This window comes from Protobothrops mucrosquamatus, unplaced genomic scaffold (genome assembly GCF_001527695.2).
Source record: "Protobothrops mucrosquamatus isolate PMUCROS unplaced genomic scaffold, P.Mucros_1.0 scaffold24, whole genome shotgun sequence".
NCBI classification, from domain to species: domain Eukaryota; kingdom Metazoa; phylum Chordata; class Lepidosauria; order Squamata; family Viperidae; genus Protobothrops; species Protobothrops mucrosquamatus.
In genome coordinates this window covers 1841163-1863243 of record NW_015386409.1, presented here as the reverse complement: position 1 = coordinate 1863243, position 22081 = coordinate 1841163, and the positions used below count along the sequence as shown (strand labels likewise).

General features: G+C 34.2%; 1 protein-coding gene across 1 annotated transcript in view; it reads right to left on the bottom strand.

Annotated features, from left to right (window-relative positions):
- The window catches only part of EPS15 (epidermal growth factor receptor pathway substrate 15), a 58082-nt gene that overhangs the window by 29556 nt on the left and 6445 nt on the right, over positions 1-22081 (bottom strand). The window contains exons 2-11 of the mRNA XM_015810908.1: positions 15956-15997; positions 14305-14394; positions 13289-13336; positions 11445-11540; positions 9494-9556; positions 6919-7044; positions 5037-5096; positions 3281-3481; positions 2572-2717; positions 1190-1346 (exon numbers count right to left, since the gene is read on the bottom strand). Of these exons, the coding sequence (XP_015666394.1) occupies positions 1190-1346; positions 2572-2717; positions 3281-3481; positions 5037-5096; positions 6919-7044; positions 9494-9556; positions 11445-11540; positions 13289-13336; positions 14305-14394; positions 15956-15997 (1029 nt within the window). The remainder of the gene's footprint in view (positions 1-1189; positions 1347-2571; positions 2718-3280; positions 3482-5036; positions 5097-6918; positions 7045-9493; positions 9557-11444; positions 11541-13288; positions 13337-14304; positions 14395-15955; positions 15998-22081) is intronic.

The following is a 22081-nucleotide window of genomic DNA, read 5'->3' as shown; positions in this document are numbered from 1 at the left end:
AAAAAATATAAATATTTATAAAACATGTTGTTGTTGTCAGCAGGCATCAAGTATACAGCACATTATTCTGTCAATTTTGGAAATACATGCAGCATCCTGAAGTAAGAACAGTGATGTGAGAATAGCACAGCTCTTTCAGAAATTTAAGCAACACTCTGCTGTTTAAAAAGAAAATGTGTGATGTGAAAAAGATGTTCATTACTAAACAATCAATATTGGAAAAGTGAAGAATCTCTAACCTTGCGATGGCAGATTTAAGAAACTGACAGTATAATAAAGATGCAAAGCAGAATGGTGCAGAATGGAAAATATAGTCCAAACTAGGAAAGACATAGGAGGAAAGCAAACATATAAAAAGATTAGTAAAGCAAGAAATAAAAGCAATTTTTTTCAAAATAAACAAAAATAAATCTGGTATTGTAGAAGTCAAACAAAATGAAGAACTTTTGAGTGTAATTTCTGATAAGGAGTTCAGTTTATTTTGAGTAATATGGCTTAGCACAACCAAGAAGAAGCTCAATTATCAAACCAGGAGAACTTTAGCATTTTGTTTTTTTATTGGGTAGATATTGTTTAAAATGGCACAATGCCACAAAAGTACACAACATATAAATTTACCCTGCTTATTCTGAAATTATTTCAGTATGTCCTTGTTAAAATAAACATCTTAGGAATCATGGAATTTTTTCAATAAATATACTTCATAAAAGAGATCAGAAATTTATGATTTGATGCTTCTTGCATAATATATAGCAGAAATATGTTATTTGCCTTTTCCACTGACTGCAATGTTGAGAACACATCTGCATGCATGCTTTACTGCACATGGAATTGACTCTAGTAATTTATTAGCACTTAATCCACCTGGTATTTGAACTGAATTGTTATCAGCTCTAAAATATGAACAGGAAGATATAACAGCACTCAATAAAGCAATTTTAAGCTTGCAAAAGCCATAGATCCATTTTCTAATAATGTATCGTTTTATTTTAAACAAACAACTTGTATCTGCTTGGTTGGCTAGTGAGATGAAGGAAGGTTTATAGATAATATGAGCAGAGTTTGTGTGTTCCTGTTAATCAGTTTCTATATCTACTATTATCCGAGATACCAAGTTCAAACACATAGTACGATATTTTATCCAGACTCCCAATCTTTATCACATTTTATGAAATGTTCCAAATCTCACATTTTGTGAAGCAGTTCTCTCTGATGGAGGAATCATGTCTGTAGTTAGCACCTGAGGAGGATCAATGCCCTTTGTCAGCTTCTGATTGATTAAATGGAAGGCCAAAGCAAATTGTTCCTTGGAAAGCTTCCCACAATCCTTTGTGTCACAAAGAGCCCTGTAAAATCCATTGAAGAAAGAAAATGACTAATGAAATGTCTCATAGCATGGATATGCTGTCTAGATTAAAAATTACTTATGTTCAATGATTAAAACAATTCTGTAACATTATGTCACTATGTATACTTTAAAAGGTTTTACAGATATACAATAGTTCACACATTATTGCACAGAATAGCAGCAGCAGAAAATATGGAATGGCCAATATATGTGGATAGGCATCACCTTCCTGCCCAGTTAGAAAACTTTCAAAATAACTGGCTATTTTCTGTACAAAAAAATAATCTGGGATTAGACATATCTTGCTTTGACCCAACACTACAATTTTTACAAGGAAAGGTGTTATCTTTCTCCAACCTAACTTTCAGTCACACTAGTTAAAAATAAGGGGAGATGTATTCCTATGCATCTAGGCAACATTAAGCTGTTAAGTCTAAGCCTACTATTATTTAACTTTATTTTATATTACATTAAAATATATCTTATTTAACTGAAATAAATAAAATATTAAGAGACAACTAAAAAACCCCATTTATTTTAAAAGTTCACCAACTGGAGTAACATTTCAGAAAGCATTATAACTCTAAAATGGTCTAAAAACAGAATAAAGATTGTACTAAAAGACTGTCACTACAAAGCTCTTTACTTTTGAAATCTAGTCATACATATTGCATTCCATTTGCTCATAATACCTGAGTTCACACATCATAATAAGCCTCTAATTAATAAATGACATTATATTTTAGAATGACTCGACTTGGGAATGTTTGATTCAAAGAAAAAAGAAAAGATAGAGCAATCTAATATAACTAAGCTAAGTATTTTTAGTGTACAATTTGAAGCAGGTAACATATTTATTATTGCATTTTATGCCACTTGGCTCTAAGTCTATTCTATACAAGGTCTTTCATCTTTAATTTTTTCTTAAAAAAATGTTCTCTGTTTAGAACCTAAAGTGATAAAATCTTCATATTGGCACCAAGAAGAGTGACATTAAACATATACTTTATATCATAATTTAGGATACACTTTAGAAAAAGCATCAAAAGTAATTATTTCAATTCTTAAAAAATATAATAACTCGGGTTAGAGTGCACAATTGAATACAAGCATGTAGAAAAACAATGGTAAATTCCAAATTTAGATTAACCAGTTATTTTTCATCAATTTTAAAGAAATTAGATTATTTTATTCTTTTCAAGAAATGCTGGGAAAACTCTTACCAGATGTGTGCAAGTAGAGCTGAAGGCAAACCAGTTTTCAAGAATAATTCTCTAGCTTCCACCCCAGAGACAAAGCCATCCATGTCCATGTCTGTTTTCAGGAAGATTTCATGATATTTTATCCTGTCTGCAGGTGATACAACCCACTACAAAGTAAAGCAATAACTAAGTTTTACATTTCAATTACACTTTGTGAACCCAACAGTAACTGCGAGAGCGACCTCGGAGTCCTAGTGGACAATCATTTAAATATGAGCCAGCAGTGTGCTGCAGCTGCCAAAAAAGCCAACACAGTGCTAGGCTGCATTAACAGAGGGATAGAATCAAGATCACGTGAAGTGTTAATACCACTTTACAATGCCTTGGTAAGGCCACACTTGGAATACTGCATCCAGTTTTGGTCACCACGATGTAAAAAAGATGNACAAGAAGCAACGGATGGAAACTAATCAAGGAGAGAAGCAACCTAGAACTAAGGAGAAACTTCCTGACAGTTAGAACAATTAACCAGTGGAACAACCTGCCTCCAGAAGCGGTGAATGCGCCAACACTGGAAGTTTTTAAGAAGAAACTGGACAGCCATTTGTCCGAAATGGTATAGGGTTTCCTGCCTGAGCAGGAGGCTGGACTAGATGACCTCCGAGGTCCCTTCCAACTTTTATCATTATTATTATTATTATTATAAAACATTACTCTTTGTCAAAAGTACCTGTGTTACTGATGATGTGGATGGTAACAGGCTGACAGGTAACATGGACTGATTACCCTCTTTGTTGGGTGTTGAAGGTGGCACTGACTGCCCAACACCTGGAATGCTGATACCTTTTCTTTTAGATGGTGGCACCAACGCTGGAGGTAAGGACATTGGCACAGGTTCCTTCTCAAGAGCGCAGTATACCAAGAACATGGCCTGAATAAACGTTTTTGAAGTGGTCAAAGACATGAACCGAACATTAGTTTCTTATTATGCAAACTCATAGAATGCAGTAATTGAGCTAGACAAAACTCTTAAATGTTTTCGACTTTCCTCTTAGCTGCTCTTCTGTTCATCTACTATATTTAAAATTATAGTAAAGCAAAAAAGCAGAGAAACTAGACATTTTTTTATTTTATTAAATTTATAATGCTGTTCAATTCTATAACAAGTGCGAGCAGCATATTAAAAAACAACCCTAACATACATGGGTACCTGCTATTCATTCAAACCCAAAGCTGAGGGAAGAATCAAATTTTAATTTTAATCAGCACCTTGAATTGCACCCAGAAGCCTAATGATAACCAGTGCAGCTCATGGAGCAAAAGTATTGCGCAGACAAGATGAGACATGCCCATAATTGGTTGTGCTGCTACATGCTGGACCTGTTGCAGCTTCTGACTGTTTTTCAAGGCCAGCATCATATAGAGTACTTTATACTAATGAGGTGAATAAAGCATGAGTGTCTGAAGTGCCTTACAGTCCATATAAAGGTATAATTCAGGGGTCTTCAAACCAGGCACGTTGGCTGAAGAATTCTGGGAGTTGAAGTCCACAAGTCACAAAAGGGCCAGGTTTGAAGACCCCTAGTGTGATTGGCTGACTAGATAGATTTGTGCAAGGGTCTTCTTAATCGCAGCTGCCACCTTTTCTCTGAGCAGAAGCTATAAATTCAGGACAACTCCTTAACTAGGCACCAGTTCCAAAGGGTAAAAGGACCGCCCATTCAAGATTACATATGAAATATCCTTAGCACTGGGAACAAGAGGTGTCAAAAAACACAATCACAGTCTTGTCAGGACTGACTTGACCTTGGCAGTATTACCTGGTCAGTCTGAGATTGAGAAACTTTATTTGAGTATATTCCACATATTGATGATCCCAAACCAATGGGCCATCAGCAACCTCATGTAGATGTTAAACAGAATGTGTGAGAGCAGAAAATCCTGAAATACCCCTCCAGGACCCTTGGACACAATTGCATAGAACACAACTTAAAAGTCTTATATGGTATAGCAAAATAAGTAGAATTATATATAGGTTAAATACGCACTATATCTGTGTAATTTTACATTCATATCCTTCTGTTAGCTTAGAACATTATATATGTTATTAACAAGGAAACTGGCTTTGTAAATAAAATGAATACCGAAGAACGTGCTTTAAATAGTAAATCTGCACCTTCTGGGAAAGGATTTTAACCAATGTGCACAATAAGCATTCAAAAAACTCTTCTGAAAAGTAGAAGCCATATCCAATTGAACAAATACTTTATGGAGGCATCATGTAATGGGAAAACAATATCACATTAGATAAAAGATAAAAAATTGCACTTTTTAAAGAACCATCACTGTTGGAATTTACATTTTTAAGATCCCTTAGTAGCTCTTCCTCCCAAAAAATTATATGCAACAAGAAATACTACATTATGCCCTTTTAAACTATTTTAAACACTGTTTCAAAATTTTGTAATGTATAAATTTATACTTACAACAGCAAATTCATCCCGATCCAACATTCCATCGTGATCAATATCACTTAACTCCCAAACCTAACAACAAAAAGCCCATCGCAAGATATTTTACATTTTCAAATTACTGTCAATTATCAAATAACATTTGCTTTCTTTTCATTTTTAAAAGATCATACATATGTCAATGTGACATATTCTCAGCACCAGTTATCAAGTAGTTTTTAAGAGGTTAAAGATTAAAATTAAACTTAAAGGCAAATACCTTAACTTTTATCATATATTCATTATTATATTTTATGGCATTAAGAAATATTCAAACTGCTGGCATAGTACCCTACCAACCCCTTTATTATTAGAGATAAATTATTCATTTCAAGACCAAACCATACATTTCATATTGTTCCCACATCACAATATCCAATTAAAGCTGAAATCAGGAGCAGGTGAAAATTAACAAGGTCAGAAATGTTTCTGTCCATCAAAAGACCCTCCCTTTTTTCTCCCTATAAAATATTTTCAAAGAAAATACAAGGTAGAAAGTTTGTTTCCGATATGCTATTTGCCTATTCCTGAAAGTAATTTAAAGAAACTCATTTTCATTTTAATATAGATGAGCAATTTTTATGCCATTTATGTAATAATAAAAGTACTAAAAATGTCATTCTTATTGAGAAAAAGATGTTTTGTTTTGTTTAATCACATTTGAATCTCCACATGTTGCTGAAATATAATTCATGTGACTGGCAGGAGAAATATTTAGCAGCACAGTGGTTCACATTATAATTCTATATCTGGAGAGCCAACACCCTTATTCTGACTTGTAACATGTGTACAACATATGCATGAAAGCGAAATCTTTGAGATTAAGGCTACACAGTATGTCAACAAATCTTTATTAGATACATCGTTAGAAAATTTCATTTTATGGTTGGAGGAGAAATATATAGTTTTAAGACAAAAAAATAATATTTCCTAAAGAATGCATTTGGAGGAGGGATCCTTTGAGTCCATCTTAACTCCTGGAATCTACCTGGACAAGTCCCTGAAGTTTTCTTGGCAAGGTTTTTAGAAGGGGCTTGCCATTTCCTCCTTCCTAGGACTGTGTGAGACTGAATGGCCCAATGACACCCAACAGGTTTTATGCCTAAAGTGGGATTAGAACTCATGATCTCCTGGTTTCTAGTCTGATGCCTTAACCACTGCACCAAACTGACTCTCCTGTTAATGCACGGCCTTAACAATTCTTAATGATTTAGAGAGATCAGCTACCTAAGGGGAAAGCAAGGAACAACTTCACACTTAAAACTGTTGCAGTGTTCCAACAGTCATGTGATCAAGATTTGAGAACTTTGCAATTTGCAGGCATTTATAACTGTCACAGCAGCCAACAGTCATGTGATCGCAATTTGCATGCTTCACAGCCGGCTTCGCGTCTGAAGCTGGCTGTGAAACATGCAAATGGCGAGTCAATGGGGAAACCAACAGTAAAATCACAAGTCGTGGTCACATGAGATCTTGCTTAACAACCATGGGTGATTCACTTAATGACTGCGGTGGAAGTGAGGTCATAAGTCTATCAACATTATGTGAAGTCTTCCTTAATGATCAAGCTGACAGTCCCAACTGTGGTTGTTAACCAAGGGCTATCCATACTCTGTGCACGATTGCTAGAAACCGGCAATCTTGGGCCCAATTGCTAGTACTAATCTTTCTACCCCAAACCTCCTTAAAGCTGTTCTTGTGAGAAACCAGCAATCTGCAAGCACCCGCCCTTTTAGTGACTCTCCTTAGGCAGCTGTGAATAATGGGAGTGGAGGGACGATTGTACTTTTCTTCAACTTTAACCATAGAATTCCACAGGACAAATATTACGGTTTGCAAAATTATTTGTTGTTCTTACCCTTCCCAAGACATCAACTGGTAGTTTGGAGTTTAAGAGAACAGGTTTCACTTTATCACCGGACAATAATCCATTAACTGGATTCAGGCTGTCAAAAATGGCATCATACTTGGCCTTGTCTTCTATCTGGTTATAAAGATAATAAGACGCTATACTTAATTTACAACACTTGGCACATGCAAAAATTCAGGAACATGTTATTAAAAAAAAGTACAGTCACCCTTTCTAGGAAATCTAATCAAGTCTGACAAACAAAAGCAGTTTCAAAAGAATTAGAGGAAATGAAAACAGGACAGCAAGAGAAGAAATCAGAGGGCCTGTTCTTAGAGATTTTGCTTGAAATTTTGTATGAGTGCTTTGAAACAATATAATTGTAAACATCAGATAGGCCAAATACAGTAAGCCCTATTTATTTACGTACGAGATTTTATTGTTTCTGAAGAAAACTATAAGTAAAGCATTTCCCCCTAAAATATTCATTTATTGGGCTTACAAGCTATAAAAAACTGATTAAACAGCCACAGTGCAGATGTGCAGATATGTATTTTTTATTTTTTTTTCTTGAAACCACAGCAGAAATTACTTTTATCTAATTATAATGTCTCAACCTGGGATTAGGATCAGACATTCTTTTCTCTTTCCCCAGTGGCCAACATTCCACATCTGAAAGGCAGGGGATGGTCTCAATGAACTATTTTGGATTTTTTAAAATTATAAATGAACACATTACTGCATACCTAAAGAATGTGTAAAATACACAGAAATCATTGCCTCACTCCTTACTATTTCCAGTATAGGATTGCACAGATTCGATGCCAGGTGGGGAAGAAATAGAACCTACAATGTGGTGCTATAACATACTTCCGTCTCCTAAAAGCAGGGTGCCAGTTCCAACAGATTATTCCATTTCCTACCTCTTATCTTTCCGTTTTCTCTTTTCTGTCCATCGATCAACATACCATCACTACTAGGTATGCTCAAAGAGCTAAACACTTCAGTCTTCCGGAATATAGCAGAGACTCCCTTGTTTTTCTGAATCCCTGCTTTGGTTCCTTCTTTTGTGGCATTCACCACCCAAGTTTAATGACAGCATTATTAATAAGCGTTATGCTTTAGAAATATATTGAAATAAATACTGCTATTGGGAGATTCAGACCCATTTGACAGAAGGCAACAGAAGGGAAAAAGAAAAAAGGAAAGGACATTGTAAACAAGAGATCGACTGCAATTCTGCTATCAAAAGGAGATTGTGTCACAGAAAAGACAGGGGCCTCAAGTTGTATTTAAAGAGAAATGACATACATTGGGACCTAAAATTGATTTGGAATGAGTCTGTATCATAAGGAGAAAAAAAGCAGAGTTACTGAAGATATCAACGAATCTTTCAAAAGGTAAGATCCGCAGGTGGTCCATTGACTGACAACCTCAATTGAGCCCAACATTTCTGTTGCTAAGTGAGACATTGGTTAAGTGAGTTATGCTCCATTTTATGACTTTTCTTGCCACAGTTGTTAAGTGAATCACTTCAGGAGTTAAGTTAGTCACACGGCTCTTAAGTGTATCTAGCTTCCCCATTGACTTTGCTTGTCGGAAGGTTGCAAAAGAGGAGTACACGATGACTCCAGGGCACTGCAACCACCATAAATATGAGTCAGTTGCCAACTGACTGAATTTTAATCACATGACTGTAATGGTCTTAAGCGTAAAAAATGACAATAAGTCACTGTTTTCAGTGCCGTTGTAACTTCGAACCATTGCTAAATGAACTATTGTTAAGTCGAGGACTACTTGTATAAAGCTGGGAGAAGAAAAGGTCAAGATATTAAGGTAATGAGATATGAATGCAGACATCAATAATGACAAGACCATTAAAGTACCTGGACAATAATTATAAGGACCCTATGCTGGAAATAAGCAGGAAGAAAGTGTAGGAATTTATGGTGGGATGTCTATGAATACAGGGACAAGAAAGTGAATTATTTTGGCAGTGGAATAGCAGCTTGGAAGTCATAATCAAGGCCAGAAATTAAGGGGTTACATAACTTAGTTTTTATTCAAGGAAACTATATTTTTAAGACTGGGTTACATAGCAGTCCATATCTGCTGTATGCCTTCATATATGCTCAAGAACTAAGCAACCCCCCTCCCATTTCCAGGTATCCAATATATGTGAAATGGTTATGGTTTTATGCTTAGTTACCAAATCACAATATAGCAAGGCACCATCATAAAAAAGAAACCTGTTTTCTCAATTAAATATATTTTATTTGTTTTTTATCACTCCTTTATTACTTTATAAGCTGTTCAACTTTCCCCACAACAACAGGAAACCTGTGGAGAAGGTGAGCTGAGAGAGAATAACTGGACCAGAGTCATCCATCTGTTGTTCATGCCTAAGGCAGGACTCACAGTCTTCTGATTTCTAGATCAGCACCTTAACCACTATACCAAACTGGCTTTTATTCTGGAAAAGTGGGGTAGAACAAGGAAAGTGGAAAACTTTTTCTAGAAAGAATCCAATACCATGAAGCACATTCACTGAGATCATTTGCTGTAGCGCAATTAATTCATTTACCTTAACAGCCCAAGGGATATCAGGTGGAGCTCCCCCACATAATAATGGACTTGTGGAATCATTCTAATAGAAAATAAAATAAAAAGATGTTTTTAAAAATCTATTTTGGGTTATCTGAATTGCTTGTTATAAATCTGTTTTTTCACATTCAATGCCACCATTTATTTCTACTCACAAATACCTCTTTCGGTCCTGTCACAAGAAAAGAATTCAAAGATTTAAATGAATTATCTTTCTCTCCTAAACTATATATATACACACATTGTAAACCAGTCATCCCAGGTTATTACTGGCAGGTGTTTGGATCATTCTTAATGGGCTGCTAGGATTATTTTCAATTATTAAAGAGTTAAGCATGCCACCTGTCATTAACCAAGCTATAGTATAGAAAAAATCATCCTCCCAAATGTCTTATTTATTTAATATGCATGAGAAAGATGGGACATTATCTGACAGTTATGAACTTTGGTAATTTGACATAATGATGGTTTCTCGCAATAGCTACAAGAACTGGAAAGTACAGAATTAAGATTATAATCTGAAGAAGACAGAATCCCAGAATTGCTCTGGTACAGAGAATGGAGAAATTTGGTGGATAAGTGGTAACTACCAATTAATAATTCAGCCATGATATACAACACATTCTAAAGATAAACTGCTGTGAACAAAACCCTCTAATAAGAAAACCAGCCATTTTTCTGACATTAGAAAAAATAAATTCCTAGAAATCAACTAATGCAAGAGTTCACAGAAAAGAGAAATTGTGCAAAAACTCGCTGAATAACTAGAAAAGAATTCCATGGAAAAACAGCCATGTACATAAGCAATGTCCGAAGTATAGATTTTGGGACATGTATAATCAAAATTCTTTATACTTCTTGAAATACAACCTTAAATTTAGGAACTAGATACTTGCTGAAATTTCAAAATTGTAATACTATTAGATTAACTTTTTACTGCGGAGAAGAATGGATAATAATTACACATAATTATGTGGAACATAAGAATCAAACACTATCTGACGCAGGGTTTAAATCACTTTTTCAGATCAAACAATTTTGCTCATCCTTTTTCCAACCTTGAGACTGCACATATTCTGCATATATGTATTCATTCATTCATTCATATTTATATGACTGGCCATCTCATGACTCTGGAGAGCATAGAGTAAAAAGCTATACAACAGTGATATAAAATAATTAATAAATCCAGAAAATTAAAAAAATTGGGCAGAGAGGGTAGCAGATATTTACACTAATAATATATGTAGTGATATGTAGTGATTTGCCTGGTCTGACCAGCAGTAGTGCTGAGTAGAACTAGTTTCAACCTCAAAAGTTTGATAAGAGATTAAATTAAAAAACAAATGTGGATATTTGATCCAGGATGAATTACTGTTAACTTTTGGGATGATAACATGACAAAATTTTCTATAAGCTGGTTACAATAACAGTTGTTAACAGAGGTTTTTGAAACTTTTACCTTGTCTTTTTTATCATTATTGTTCTTCCTATTAACCGTTTTGTCATTAATATAGTATATAGATGACATGTTAGTAATTTGCAAATAGTTTTAGTAGTTTAAAAATATTTTGAGCCTATTTTGCAGAGGTTGGTAAATTAATATGGTAGTAATGTATCAATCAGTATTCAACTAGTGGGGATAACATGTATATAGGTGTTAGTATTTCTTTTTTCCCAATGCATTTTTTAAATGTCTTATTGCTATGTGTTTTTGTTTGTTTCTTTTTAATCTTTTGGAGTTTTAAACTTTTTTTGAATAAAATAAACATTTGAAACAAAAATCTTCCATCACTAAATAATTAAGGCAAAATCCAGGCAAATATAATTACATAACAATGTTTACGTTGTTGAGAGTGCATGCTATGCAAATCAGTGAACAGCCTTCTGTTGTACTGTAATGGATTAACTCATTTTTTAAAGTGTCTTACAAATCTAGGTGGAGGAACAGGCAGGTTAAGACTACTCAGCGAAACATCCAATCCATTCTGTGCACAGGCTACAAGTCTTAAAGCCACAAAAAATTCCTATAAAGGAAAAAAAAAAGTAACATAAAACAGTTTTATAGACAATGCATGGTTAATTCAAATCTCAAACATCAAATATTTTTTTAAAATTTTTTTTGCACTGCATTGTGCATTGATATGAACTGAAGTTTGTCCTTGTTTTTCAAACTACTTTGTTAGCAAAATAATGTGATTTGTTCCCTAAACAGTTTTTAAAGTATAAATTGGAAGAGGGAAGCACACAGAGGGCTCATGTAATTAATAGGATTTCTTGTCTTTTTATAAACTTTTGTATGCTACACTATGAGAAACAGTGCACATTTCCCAAAAGGCTTAATTGTATAATTTATTATTCTGTCATTTGTAGTCTTTCTCTTTTGTCTAAGAGACTTTTAATGATATACAATACCCAATGTATTTTGCTCCCATCTATTAGACTTAATATAACAAGGAGTGTAGACTTAATGAGAAATTCTATTTGCATCTTTGTCTATCTTCTATTTTGTAAGAGTTCTGCTGAATCAGGTCAAGGGTCATTAAGGTGAGTGTCCTATGTAAGGCAGTGGCCAAGCAGAGGCCAAAATATTCCACACCTTCTATCCCCAGTGCATTCCTGCCAGAGGCAATTAAGTAATTTCTCAGAAGTTTGCTGTCTGCTCCAATCTATGCCTGCTCCCTCCTGGTTATGTGACTCACAGCAGAATGTAGGCAACTTATTTGTGCTTCCAAGCTATGCATGCACGTGCACATGTGCGCGCGCACACACATACACAGAGTGACAAAAACAAGATGAGGGAAAAGTAAAAATGCTACTTGATTACAAAGAAGCAAATACAGGTACAGCTTGAAGACTCAAATCCAGGAAGTCCCCTCCAGCACTCGCACAACATGTCCAACAACTTTAATACGTGTAAATAACCCCCGCCCCCAAAAAGGTGCCAGGCTTTTAACTACCACGTCAGCAATGGACAATCCTGAATAGAATTTGCACCTCAGACAGCATCTGCTGGGACTCTCTGTATAAATGGGGCCACAGTTTCCTTCAGACAGTATGACTGCGGGGCCCCATGTCAAACCATAGATCACATTGTGACTGGCTGCAAGCTGAGGGCATATATTGGTCCAGTATCTGATTTTGTTTAATATAAACGATGCTGTGCTTCAGTGCTTAGATGGCCTAGACATTAGTATTTGAACATATTTATATTTTATAGTGTTTTATTAACCTAGGTGATTTGTTAATATAGATTGCTAGCCCATATGCTAAATAAATAAATACATATATACATACATACATTTAAAGTCAATAAGATAAAAACAAAGAACTCCGGGATGTAAGGCAAAAGGCTTTTTTTAATTGTTGAGCTTTCGTTAACAACCTGTTAACATCATCAGAGCAAAGGGCTAAATGACAAGGGAGTATGTTCATTTAGCCCTTTGCTCTGATGATGTTAACAGGTTGTTAACGAAAGCTCAGCAATTTAAAAAAACCTTTTGCCTTACATCCCGGAGTTCTTTGTTTTTATCTTATTGACTTTAAATGTCCATACCTGGGATTCCAATATTCAAAATTATCAAAGACACATACATACATATATATAGAATTTCAAGGCTATTTTCTACACATGCTCCCCTACCTTGTTAATAAAACAAAGACAGATGTTCACACTATAGTCAGATACGGAACTCTCTTTAAACTATTTTGAGAGATGCTTTTTTCTGTTGTTATTTCATACCTGTATTTATATACAGAAGAAAATATGTCTTACCTGTTTGTTTAAGATACCTTTGCCATCTGTATCAGCAAGATCCCAAACCTAAAATATAGTTAGATAAAAGAAGCATGTGAAGTGATGCCAGAAAATTCTTCTATTCATCTTATCAATCTATTTTTTAAAATGTTATATTTATTACTGGCAATAGTTTCAATACTAATACAGCTTAACTTTTTAATCTTAGCTAACAGAGATTACAATATTACAATTATTAGAAATCAATCTGAATCAGGTTTTATAGTTTTTGAATATCTTTAAAAATTAAATATTTTCTATGCATTTAAAAATCTTTAGATTACGCTAAATCTTGGAAAATCTTTCATACAATTTAATCAAGTAATTTCATTTTCAATATGCAGCTACTAAATACTCCTGGACACACCCAATATTGGATTCACTTCAACCACTTAAAATTAAAATGATTACTTTCCAAGAACAGCAGAATAACAGAGTTGGAAGAGACCTTGAATGTCTTCTAATCCAACCCTTGCTCAAGCAGGAAACCCTATACCATTTCAGACAAATGGTTGTCCAATCTCTTCTTAAAAGAGATTGGACAACCATTTGGAGCCCCCACAACTTCTGATTAATTCCATTTTATAATAATATAATTTTATATAGACATATGTATCTTTAATCAGTGGAACTTAATTTATTATATATATATATATATATATATATATATATATACACACACACACATACATATTTAATTAAAAAAATTAAAAAAATAAAAGATTAAGTTCCACTAATTACAGAAATGGTTAAAGAAATGTAGCTATAACTCCTATGCAGAATGTAACACAAAAACAAATTGTTAACAAAATAGCAATAATATGCAGGATCAAATTGAATCTTTATTTCAGTCATAGACCAGCATAAGATAATATCAATAAGAATTACAATAACAACGCAATCTGTGAAATGTAAAAGATTCTGCAAGTTACAGTGCTTTTATTTCCGTAAAAGCCAAGATACATTATTATCCCCTTATCTGAAGATATCAATACCTTCCCAAGTATCAAATCTGCTAGTCCTGATTTTTTCAAAAAGACAGCTGCATCAGAAGCCAACACTCTTCCAGAATTACTAGGATCAACCTGCCAAAAGAGGCCGTACAACTAATTAAAACAAGCAAATCTTTAAAAAATATAATTTTAACAAAAAATTTATTAGCTCAGAAAATAGAGTAAAAAATTATGGAATATTTAATTATGCTGCATGCACAATACTGTAGAGCCATATATACCGTATGCTAAAATCATGGCATTGTACATATATAGTTACAAAAAGTTACATCTATAATAACTTTTAACAAATAAATGTTCAAACACATCTATCCAGCTCCCAGATGTTATAATTGCTTCTAAAACTTTACATGCCCTAGAGCAGGGGTCACCAACCCCCGGTCTGTGGATCAGTACCGGGCCGCGGCATGCCACCAACTGGTCTGCACAAACAAGGAAAGCCCCATCCACAGGATGTAGGCAACACACAAAACCACGCCTCCTCAGATCTGTGGAAAAACCTACCTCCATGTAACCAGTCCTGGTGCCAAAAGGGTTGGGGACTTCTGCCCTAGAGTCAATATACTAAATATATATTGGTTGTTTTCCTGTATATGTTTCATTTCCCAAACTAGATAACATTATCAGTGCTAGAAACAACCAAGCTCAGAGAGCACCAAGGACCCCTCACTTCCAAGACAGTTTTCTATTTCAAGATGCCTCACATTCTAGTATCTATATAATCTCCATAGATGAAAGTGATATAACTCTTAAGGCTGAGATCCCAATTTGATCTCACAGGTCACCTACCTTAGTTATGCTCCAGCTTTCTGCCTCATTTCTTAAAATAATAAAAAATGGAAAACTGGATATCTTGAAAGCCATTAGCTTCTATCAATTTGGTTTTCAATATTGTCTTCAGATGTCAAATGCGCCACAGAGGAACTTGCAGAATATCATTTTTGTTGAATTTTGTATTATTCTGAAGTATTATTTGTAACTGTTTTAATTATAATTTTATGTATAGTACCTAGAATCTCTTAGATTAGGATGGTAAAGAAATCAAATAAAAAAGTCAAGGGAAGGGAAGGGAAAAGGGTAACCTTGCTCTAAAATCCAAAGAAAGGGCAAATATAATTGAAGAATAGCAAAGTCTGTAAGCAGGATATGAATAGACTCATTGCACAAACTAGTTTTCAAATAATTATCTACATTCTCTGTGATTTTATAGACCTCAAAATTTCTATATATTATGCTCACTGTAATTAAATGTTTGCATTCTGCTCATTTAAAGGCATAATTCTCAAAGCAATAGATCTTTCTTTTAAAATTCTTGCATATTTAACTTTAACAATCTCTTTTGACACGGGGACATGGAGTACCATTAGTACTGATAAACTTTGTATTCAAACAAATCTCTTAAACAACTATAAAGTTTGAATTGGAATTATTCTGGATATGAAACAAAGTCCAATGTCCTTTGATTTTGTGCTAAGATATAAAATTAACTTTTAGCATACTTAAAATGCTGGTTTTACTCTATAAACTGCAAAAGTGTTTTTTTTAAATTCTATTTAAGGCAATTAAGCACAACAATCAAATGAGAAGTTATTTTATTTTAAAATAAAAGCAAAGAAAACAAGCCCACACTTACCTGATGATAATATTTTTCATATACTGGATTTGCACTTGACAGCTAACAAAATATAATAATAATATATTATTACTCAATTTTCCAAACTGCTTAATTTTAAAAATATAATAGATTAGTACAATTAGATAAACATTCAAAAACTAAATATATGAGTATATGCATAGAATTAACTTAATTATGGTCAAAATGGTAATAGATTCCCTTTCATACGAAACAACTACTGTAAGATACAACAAAATATTATGATTAGCCTGAGCCTATGCCATAAAACTCTTTATGCTGAAAGAAATTTCTGTTAAATTTTGTGTTTAAGGTTTGAGAGTTGTTCTGAAACATAAATTCAGTAGGGTATTAATGTAAAATATATGAATCATTTCTTAGCATCCTAATTATTTATTTCTTTATTCCTATTTCATATCAGCCAGTCTTTTGCAGAATAGCAAGTTTCAGCCCACACATTTTCAAAATCATAGTATTAATAGTATTATTATTTATATTTACATCATGTAGTAATCCCAACCACTGATACAGTTTACAGTAGGAAAACCTTACAAGGCTATACGTCTTGTAAAATCATGGAAGTTACACATCAAGAAACAAGATTACTTAATTGGCTATGGCACAACAGAATGTTAAAACAACTCAACTCAAGTTATCTATTTATAAGTGAATTACTGTGATCTCTTGGTTTTCTTTCTTTTACAGGCACTTTTTGCACATGCTTCATTTCATAGTCAGTTTGAACATAAGAAAATTCACTCACAAAAAGGTAGCACTCATGCAGAGGTATATTTACTGGTACAGTTATGTACACATGGAGTCATTATTGGCTCCATTATTGTTTGTGCAAGTGCAACAACTTATTAATGACAACTATAGATATGAAACAGTCCTTAGTTGCTCTATTGTTACTTACAATACATCTGAGCAAAGATCAATTATTAAAGACATCACAATTCCATTGATACAACTGAATACATTTAGGATCATCACTTGGGTGCAACCTGTGTGCCAAAATCTACATATACTCCATTAGTAAAAAAGTTGAGGTTGTGTGTTATTATCTTATTCTACTGACCCCAAAGTGTCGGAAATCTATGCTTTTCTGTCTCTTTTCCCCTTTCCCCTACACTTTTTCTTTTTCCTATCCCCATCCCCTTCCCTATTTTCCTATTATTTTCTTTTTTAAAAAAATTGTATTTCTGTATTTTATATTTTGATAAATAAAAATTTGAAATGTTACAAAATCTACACATACTCCATCTTTGAGGAGGTTGTTATTCATAAATCTCAACATTTACATTTTGAGGGTGGCATCATCATGAGGAAAATAAGCAGTAAAATCATATTTTCTTTAGGCTCAAAACAACTGCCCACTCCTATCTATGTTATGATGTTACAATTTTCTACAATGGCATTTCCTCCCCCACAAAAAAAAAGGATGATGGTGGTCCCTGTGGCCAAAAGGTTGCACAATCCTTTCCTACAACCTTATAACAAAAATAGAAATTCTTCCTCCCTGAAGTATTATCTCTAAAATTGCTTGGAACTTCATTCTGAGAATCTGTATTTCATCATTAGGCACTGCAAGTATGTGAAATTGTTTAATATTAGCTCAAATACTTCAAAATTTTAATTTAATTTAAATCAACAAATATAAAGGGGCAAACAAGAGAGTGACAAAAGTTATAGTTCTAGGCTTTAATAGGGCATTAGAAGAGTCCTACTAAAACAGGAAATAAGATTTAATGATTTATTTAGGCCAGCATTCCACGTTATGCAATGACCAATTGGATGTACCTGATAAGTTCACAAGTTTAGATGGAAAGAAAATAACCCTTTCCTCTGTCATTTCCGAGCAACAGTATTTTATTTGTATTCCTTTATTATTTTTACAAATAATTTCTTTGCTATGGCTTATATGCCCCGCCAATCCAGGATGACTCCAATATATAGTAGGCATGCTGAATATAACTGGGATAATAGTAGTAAACAATCATCAATAGTAGTAATCATTAGACGACTTCTGAGGAAGGTTACTGAAGAAATGACATGTACATGACATAAGACAAACCAAGAGAACAATCTGGTTATTTTTTTCCCACTGGATTTACAAGAGACACTTGTTTTAAAGCCTAGAAAAAGTCTGTGTGATGGGACAAAGATGTGATGAAGAGAAATCAAATCCTATGACATCTGAATGAACTAAAGATCAGGACTGTTAGAAGTAAAGGAAAGGAATATAAAGTTGGTTTATTTGATCAAAATTAAAATAAAATGTTTTTACTTCTGGCAACTCTTTATGGATTTCCTGCTGACACCAGGACTGAAAAGATGAGGTTTATGAATAAAGAGATGAAATATGGAATGAAGAAATAAATATTTGTAATTTCAGAGGGGGTAAAGAGTCACTAAATTTGTTTATACTTGTCATAAAAGTTGGAAGTCACTTCTTCATACAGATAATCTTTAACTTACTATCACAATTGGGGCTGGAATTTTGGTTGTAAGTCGTTGCAGTCATAAATCAAGGCACCAATTTTCACCAAACTTGATTTTATGACTGTTTTTATGATGGATAAGTGAACCACATGGTTGTAACTATAAACCCATTTTATCCATCAAGTGTGATCATATAGCTGCAGGGATGGTACAGCAGTTTTAACTTCGAAGATAGGTCCTAAGTAACTTTATTTGAGTCCATCGTAACTTCAAACAATCATTAAGTGACCAGTCGTAAGTTAAGGACTGCCTGTATATTTCTTTTTCTTTTCTTTATTATCTTAATTTTCTCTTACTTTTTTTCTTGCAGTTTTTACTCCTTTCTATTCTCTTAAGTTTAGTTTGTATTAGATTTTACTATTATAACCAACATTCTTAAAAAATACACATACAAACACGTACACAATAATAATTAATGGTCTGATTCTGCAGGAAATTTTAAAACCTATATGACCAATCATAACACATTACAAAGTTTAATTATATAATGTGTGAAAAAGTATTTATTTATGAAGGTCATTATCTCTCTGCATTTAGTTTTAGTAGATGACCTTGAATTCTAATACTATGTTTTTTAGAGTCAAAACTTCCCTGTCTCAAAGTTAAGTACGGTATGTCCTGTGTGGTTGCATAAGCCTCAGTTACTGTCTCCCTTATCCATCTTCATTCCAGTCCCAAACCCCCAATGACTGTAGTCTAACCCCACAGAGGAGCTGCTCAGACATCTAATCATTCTGGTTGCTTCTTCTTTCCATTATTTTCTAGTTCTATAATATCCTTTTTAAGATGCACCGGTCAGAGCTATATACAACAAATATAAACTCATCACAAATTTGCATACGGACATTTTGTATCAGCAGTTCTACTTTCAATTCTTTTCCTAATGATTCCAAGCATGAAATTTGCCTTTTGTTTCTCCTTCTCTACTCTTAATACAGTAATTAATATTGTCACATCTTAAGGCCAATTACAGCAAAGTCATCATTTTCAAATAAAACATTTATTTAAAGCTTCTGTTACTTTTGCATAGGAAACATATGCTCTTTCACATCCTGTACTTTTAACATTCATTTTAACATCCCAAACATCTTTAGTCAGCAGATATATAAAGAATAAGACTTCAGAAAAACTAACACATCCCTGTCTATTTGAATTATATGCCTTGGACTACACTTCTCTTTTCAAACTTTACATTCAAAAATGTTGTTTTTTTAAAAAAAATAATGAAAAATGTTTGCTTAGAACTTCTCCTAATCAGGCCCTATAGGCTAGAAAATGTACAGGTAGCTGTCGCTTACAACTGCCTTGCTTAACATCCATTCAAAGTTATAGAGTGCTGAAAAATAACTGTACAGCGGTCCTTGTGCTCTCTGAGCTTGTTTTCTTGCAGATGTTTCATACCCTAACTAGGTAATATCTAGTACGGAGTGCTGTTTGCTGTCTGTTTATATTCTGGTGTCTTGCCTGTCTGGTTGGCTGGAGGTGGTCTTAGGGGATTCTTTGGTTGGGCTGTTTACTAATGGTTCTGTGGCAGTTTCTTGACTGGGGTGTTGCTTACTTGATTGTTGATCTGAAAGTGACCTTAGAGTTAATCTATGCTGATCTGAGTGATGATTACTGGTGGAGAGGTGCTGGAGGTTTTTCTCTTTGGGGCTGGTTGATTGTCTCTTTTGCATAATCTATAGATGATGCTAATGTCTATGTGCCTATTGATGGCTGATTTGTCAGAGAGCCAGGTTTCTAGAAATTCCCTGGCATTTTTGGATTTGGCCTGCTCTAGGATTGTCACATTTTCCCAATTGAAATTACGGTTAAATCTGTCTATATGTTGTGAAATTAAAGAATTTTCATCATGCCTTTTGACTGCCAGTAACTATCTACCCTTCTTAGACATCCTGATCAGCAGAGACCACAGTGGCAAACTAGAAACACAAGTCTACAGAAAAACTACCCATACTAACCAGGTGCTCCACTACCAAAGCAGTGGCTAAATCTGTCTATATGTTGTAAAATTAAAGAATTTTTGTCATGCCTTTTGACTGCCTGGTGTTCATGGATGAGTTCTGCCAGTCTTCTGTTGGTCCTCATAGTGGTTGTTGCAGTTCTTACATTGTATGTTGCAGATGACTTCTGTTTTTTCTTCTGGGGTTGCTGGGTCTTTAGGTTTACTTAGGATGTTTTGAAGGACTTCAGTTGGCTTATGTGCTACACCACAGGTGTCAAACTTGCCACGTGATGTGAACGTGGCCTCCGCATGATGCAACCGGCCTGCAGGCCAGCAGTTTGACACCCCTGTACTACATTGATTCCATGTGGTTGTAGTAGTCTATTTGCGGTTTCTGAGATATTTTTGATATACGGCAGTGTAATTTTTTTTAGGGTTTGTGTTGATTGTGCTGTATTGGGTTGAGTGGTCAGGGACTTTCTGATGAAGTTGCATGGGTATCCATTTAGTTGGAATGTGTTGTATAGATGCTCCATTTCCTTTTCCTGCTGATCTGGGTTGCTGCAGTGAGTTTGGGCTCTTTTAAATAAAGTCCTTATACAGCTTCTCTTGTGGGAGATTGGGTTGTTGCTTTGGTAGTGGAGCACCTGGTTAGTATGGATGGTTTTTCTGTAGACTTGTGTTTCTAGTTTGCCACTGTGGTCTCTGTTGATCAGGATATCCAGGAAGGGTAGCGAGTTACTGGCAATCAAAAGGCATGACAAAAATTCTTTAACTTCACAACATATAGAAGATTTAACCATAAAGACCTGCAAACAGAGGTACAATAACTGTGGTCAAAAAAAAAAAAAAGCAAAGATATACCATTAGTAATAGGTGCCTTGGGTGCAATTCCAAGACATGTTGAGCACCATTTGAACATCATTGGCATTGACAAAGTTGTCATTAGTCAATTGTAAAAGGCAGCTTTTCTTGGAACAGCCTACGGTACATCCTAAAACAGTACTTTTGATATTATTAAAAAAACAATATTTGCCTATCTCAGGTCCTTGGGAAGGACTCAATTGTTGGATAAAAATGCCAAATACAGTCTAAAACATCTGGCTGTGCAACCAATAATTATTGGTTTCCAAGCCATCTAACTTTTTAAAAATAAACTATGATATAGTTTGAATCTACATCATGCTTCTACTATAGCTTTCCTAATGCCTTCGTTCTGGTTCATAGGAAGAATATTACCAGCGTTTCCCTGTGGCACTTCTGTCAAGATAAATTTCTTGAACCTGTTTGTTTTTCATAAATCTGTTGGTTCCACAGATTTACTATACTTCCTCCTAGTTATGATTGTAGTATGTCTCCTATTTGTGACTTAATTATGTCTTTGCTGTTTTTACAAATTATATTTCCATGTTCTTGCTGTCAGCCACTATTACAATCACTTATAACGGAAATTAAATACTGAATACAGCCAAAAAAGTTATGCAAACTTATGACTGAAATTATCTTACTGATTATAACTTAAAATGAAGCAATTTTAAAATAGACTATATTTTTTATATGTGGTATAGACACTTTAACTAGGGCTTTTTGCAGATAATGCATTAGGTCAACCAAAATAGTAACAGTTTTGGCATGTTTTTACATTGAAAGTACTTTCAGGAATTATGAAATTAAAATTG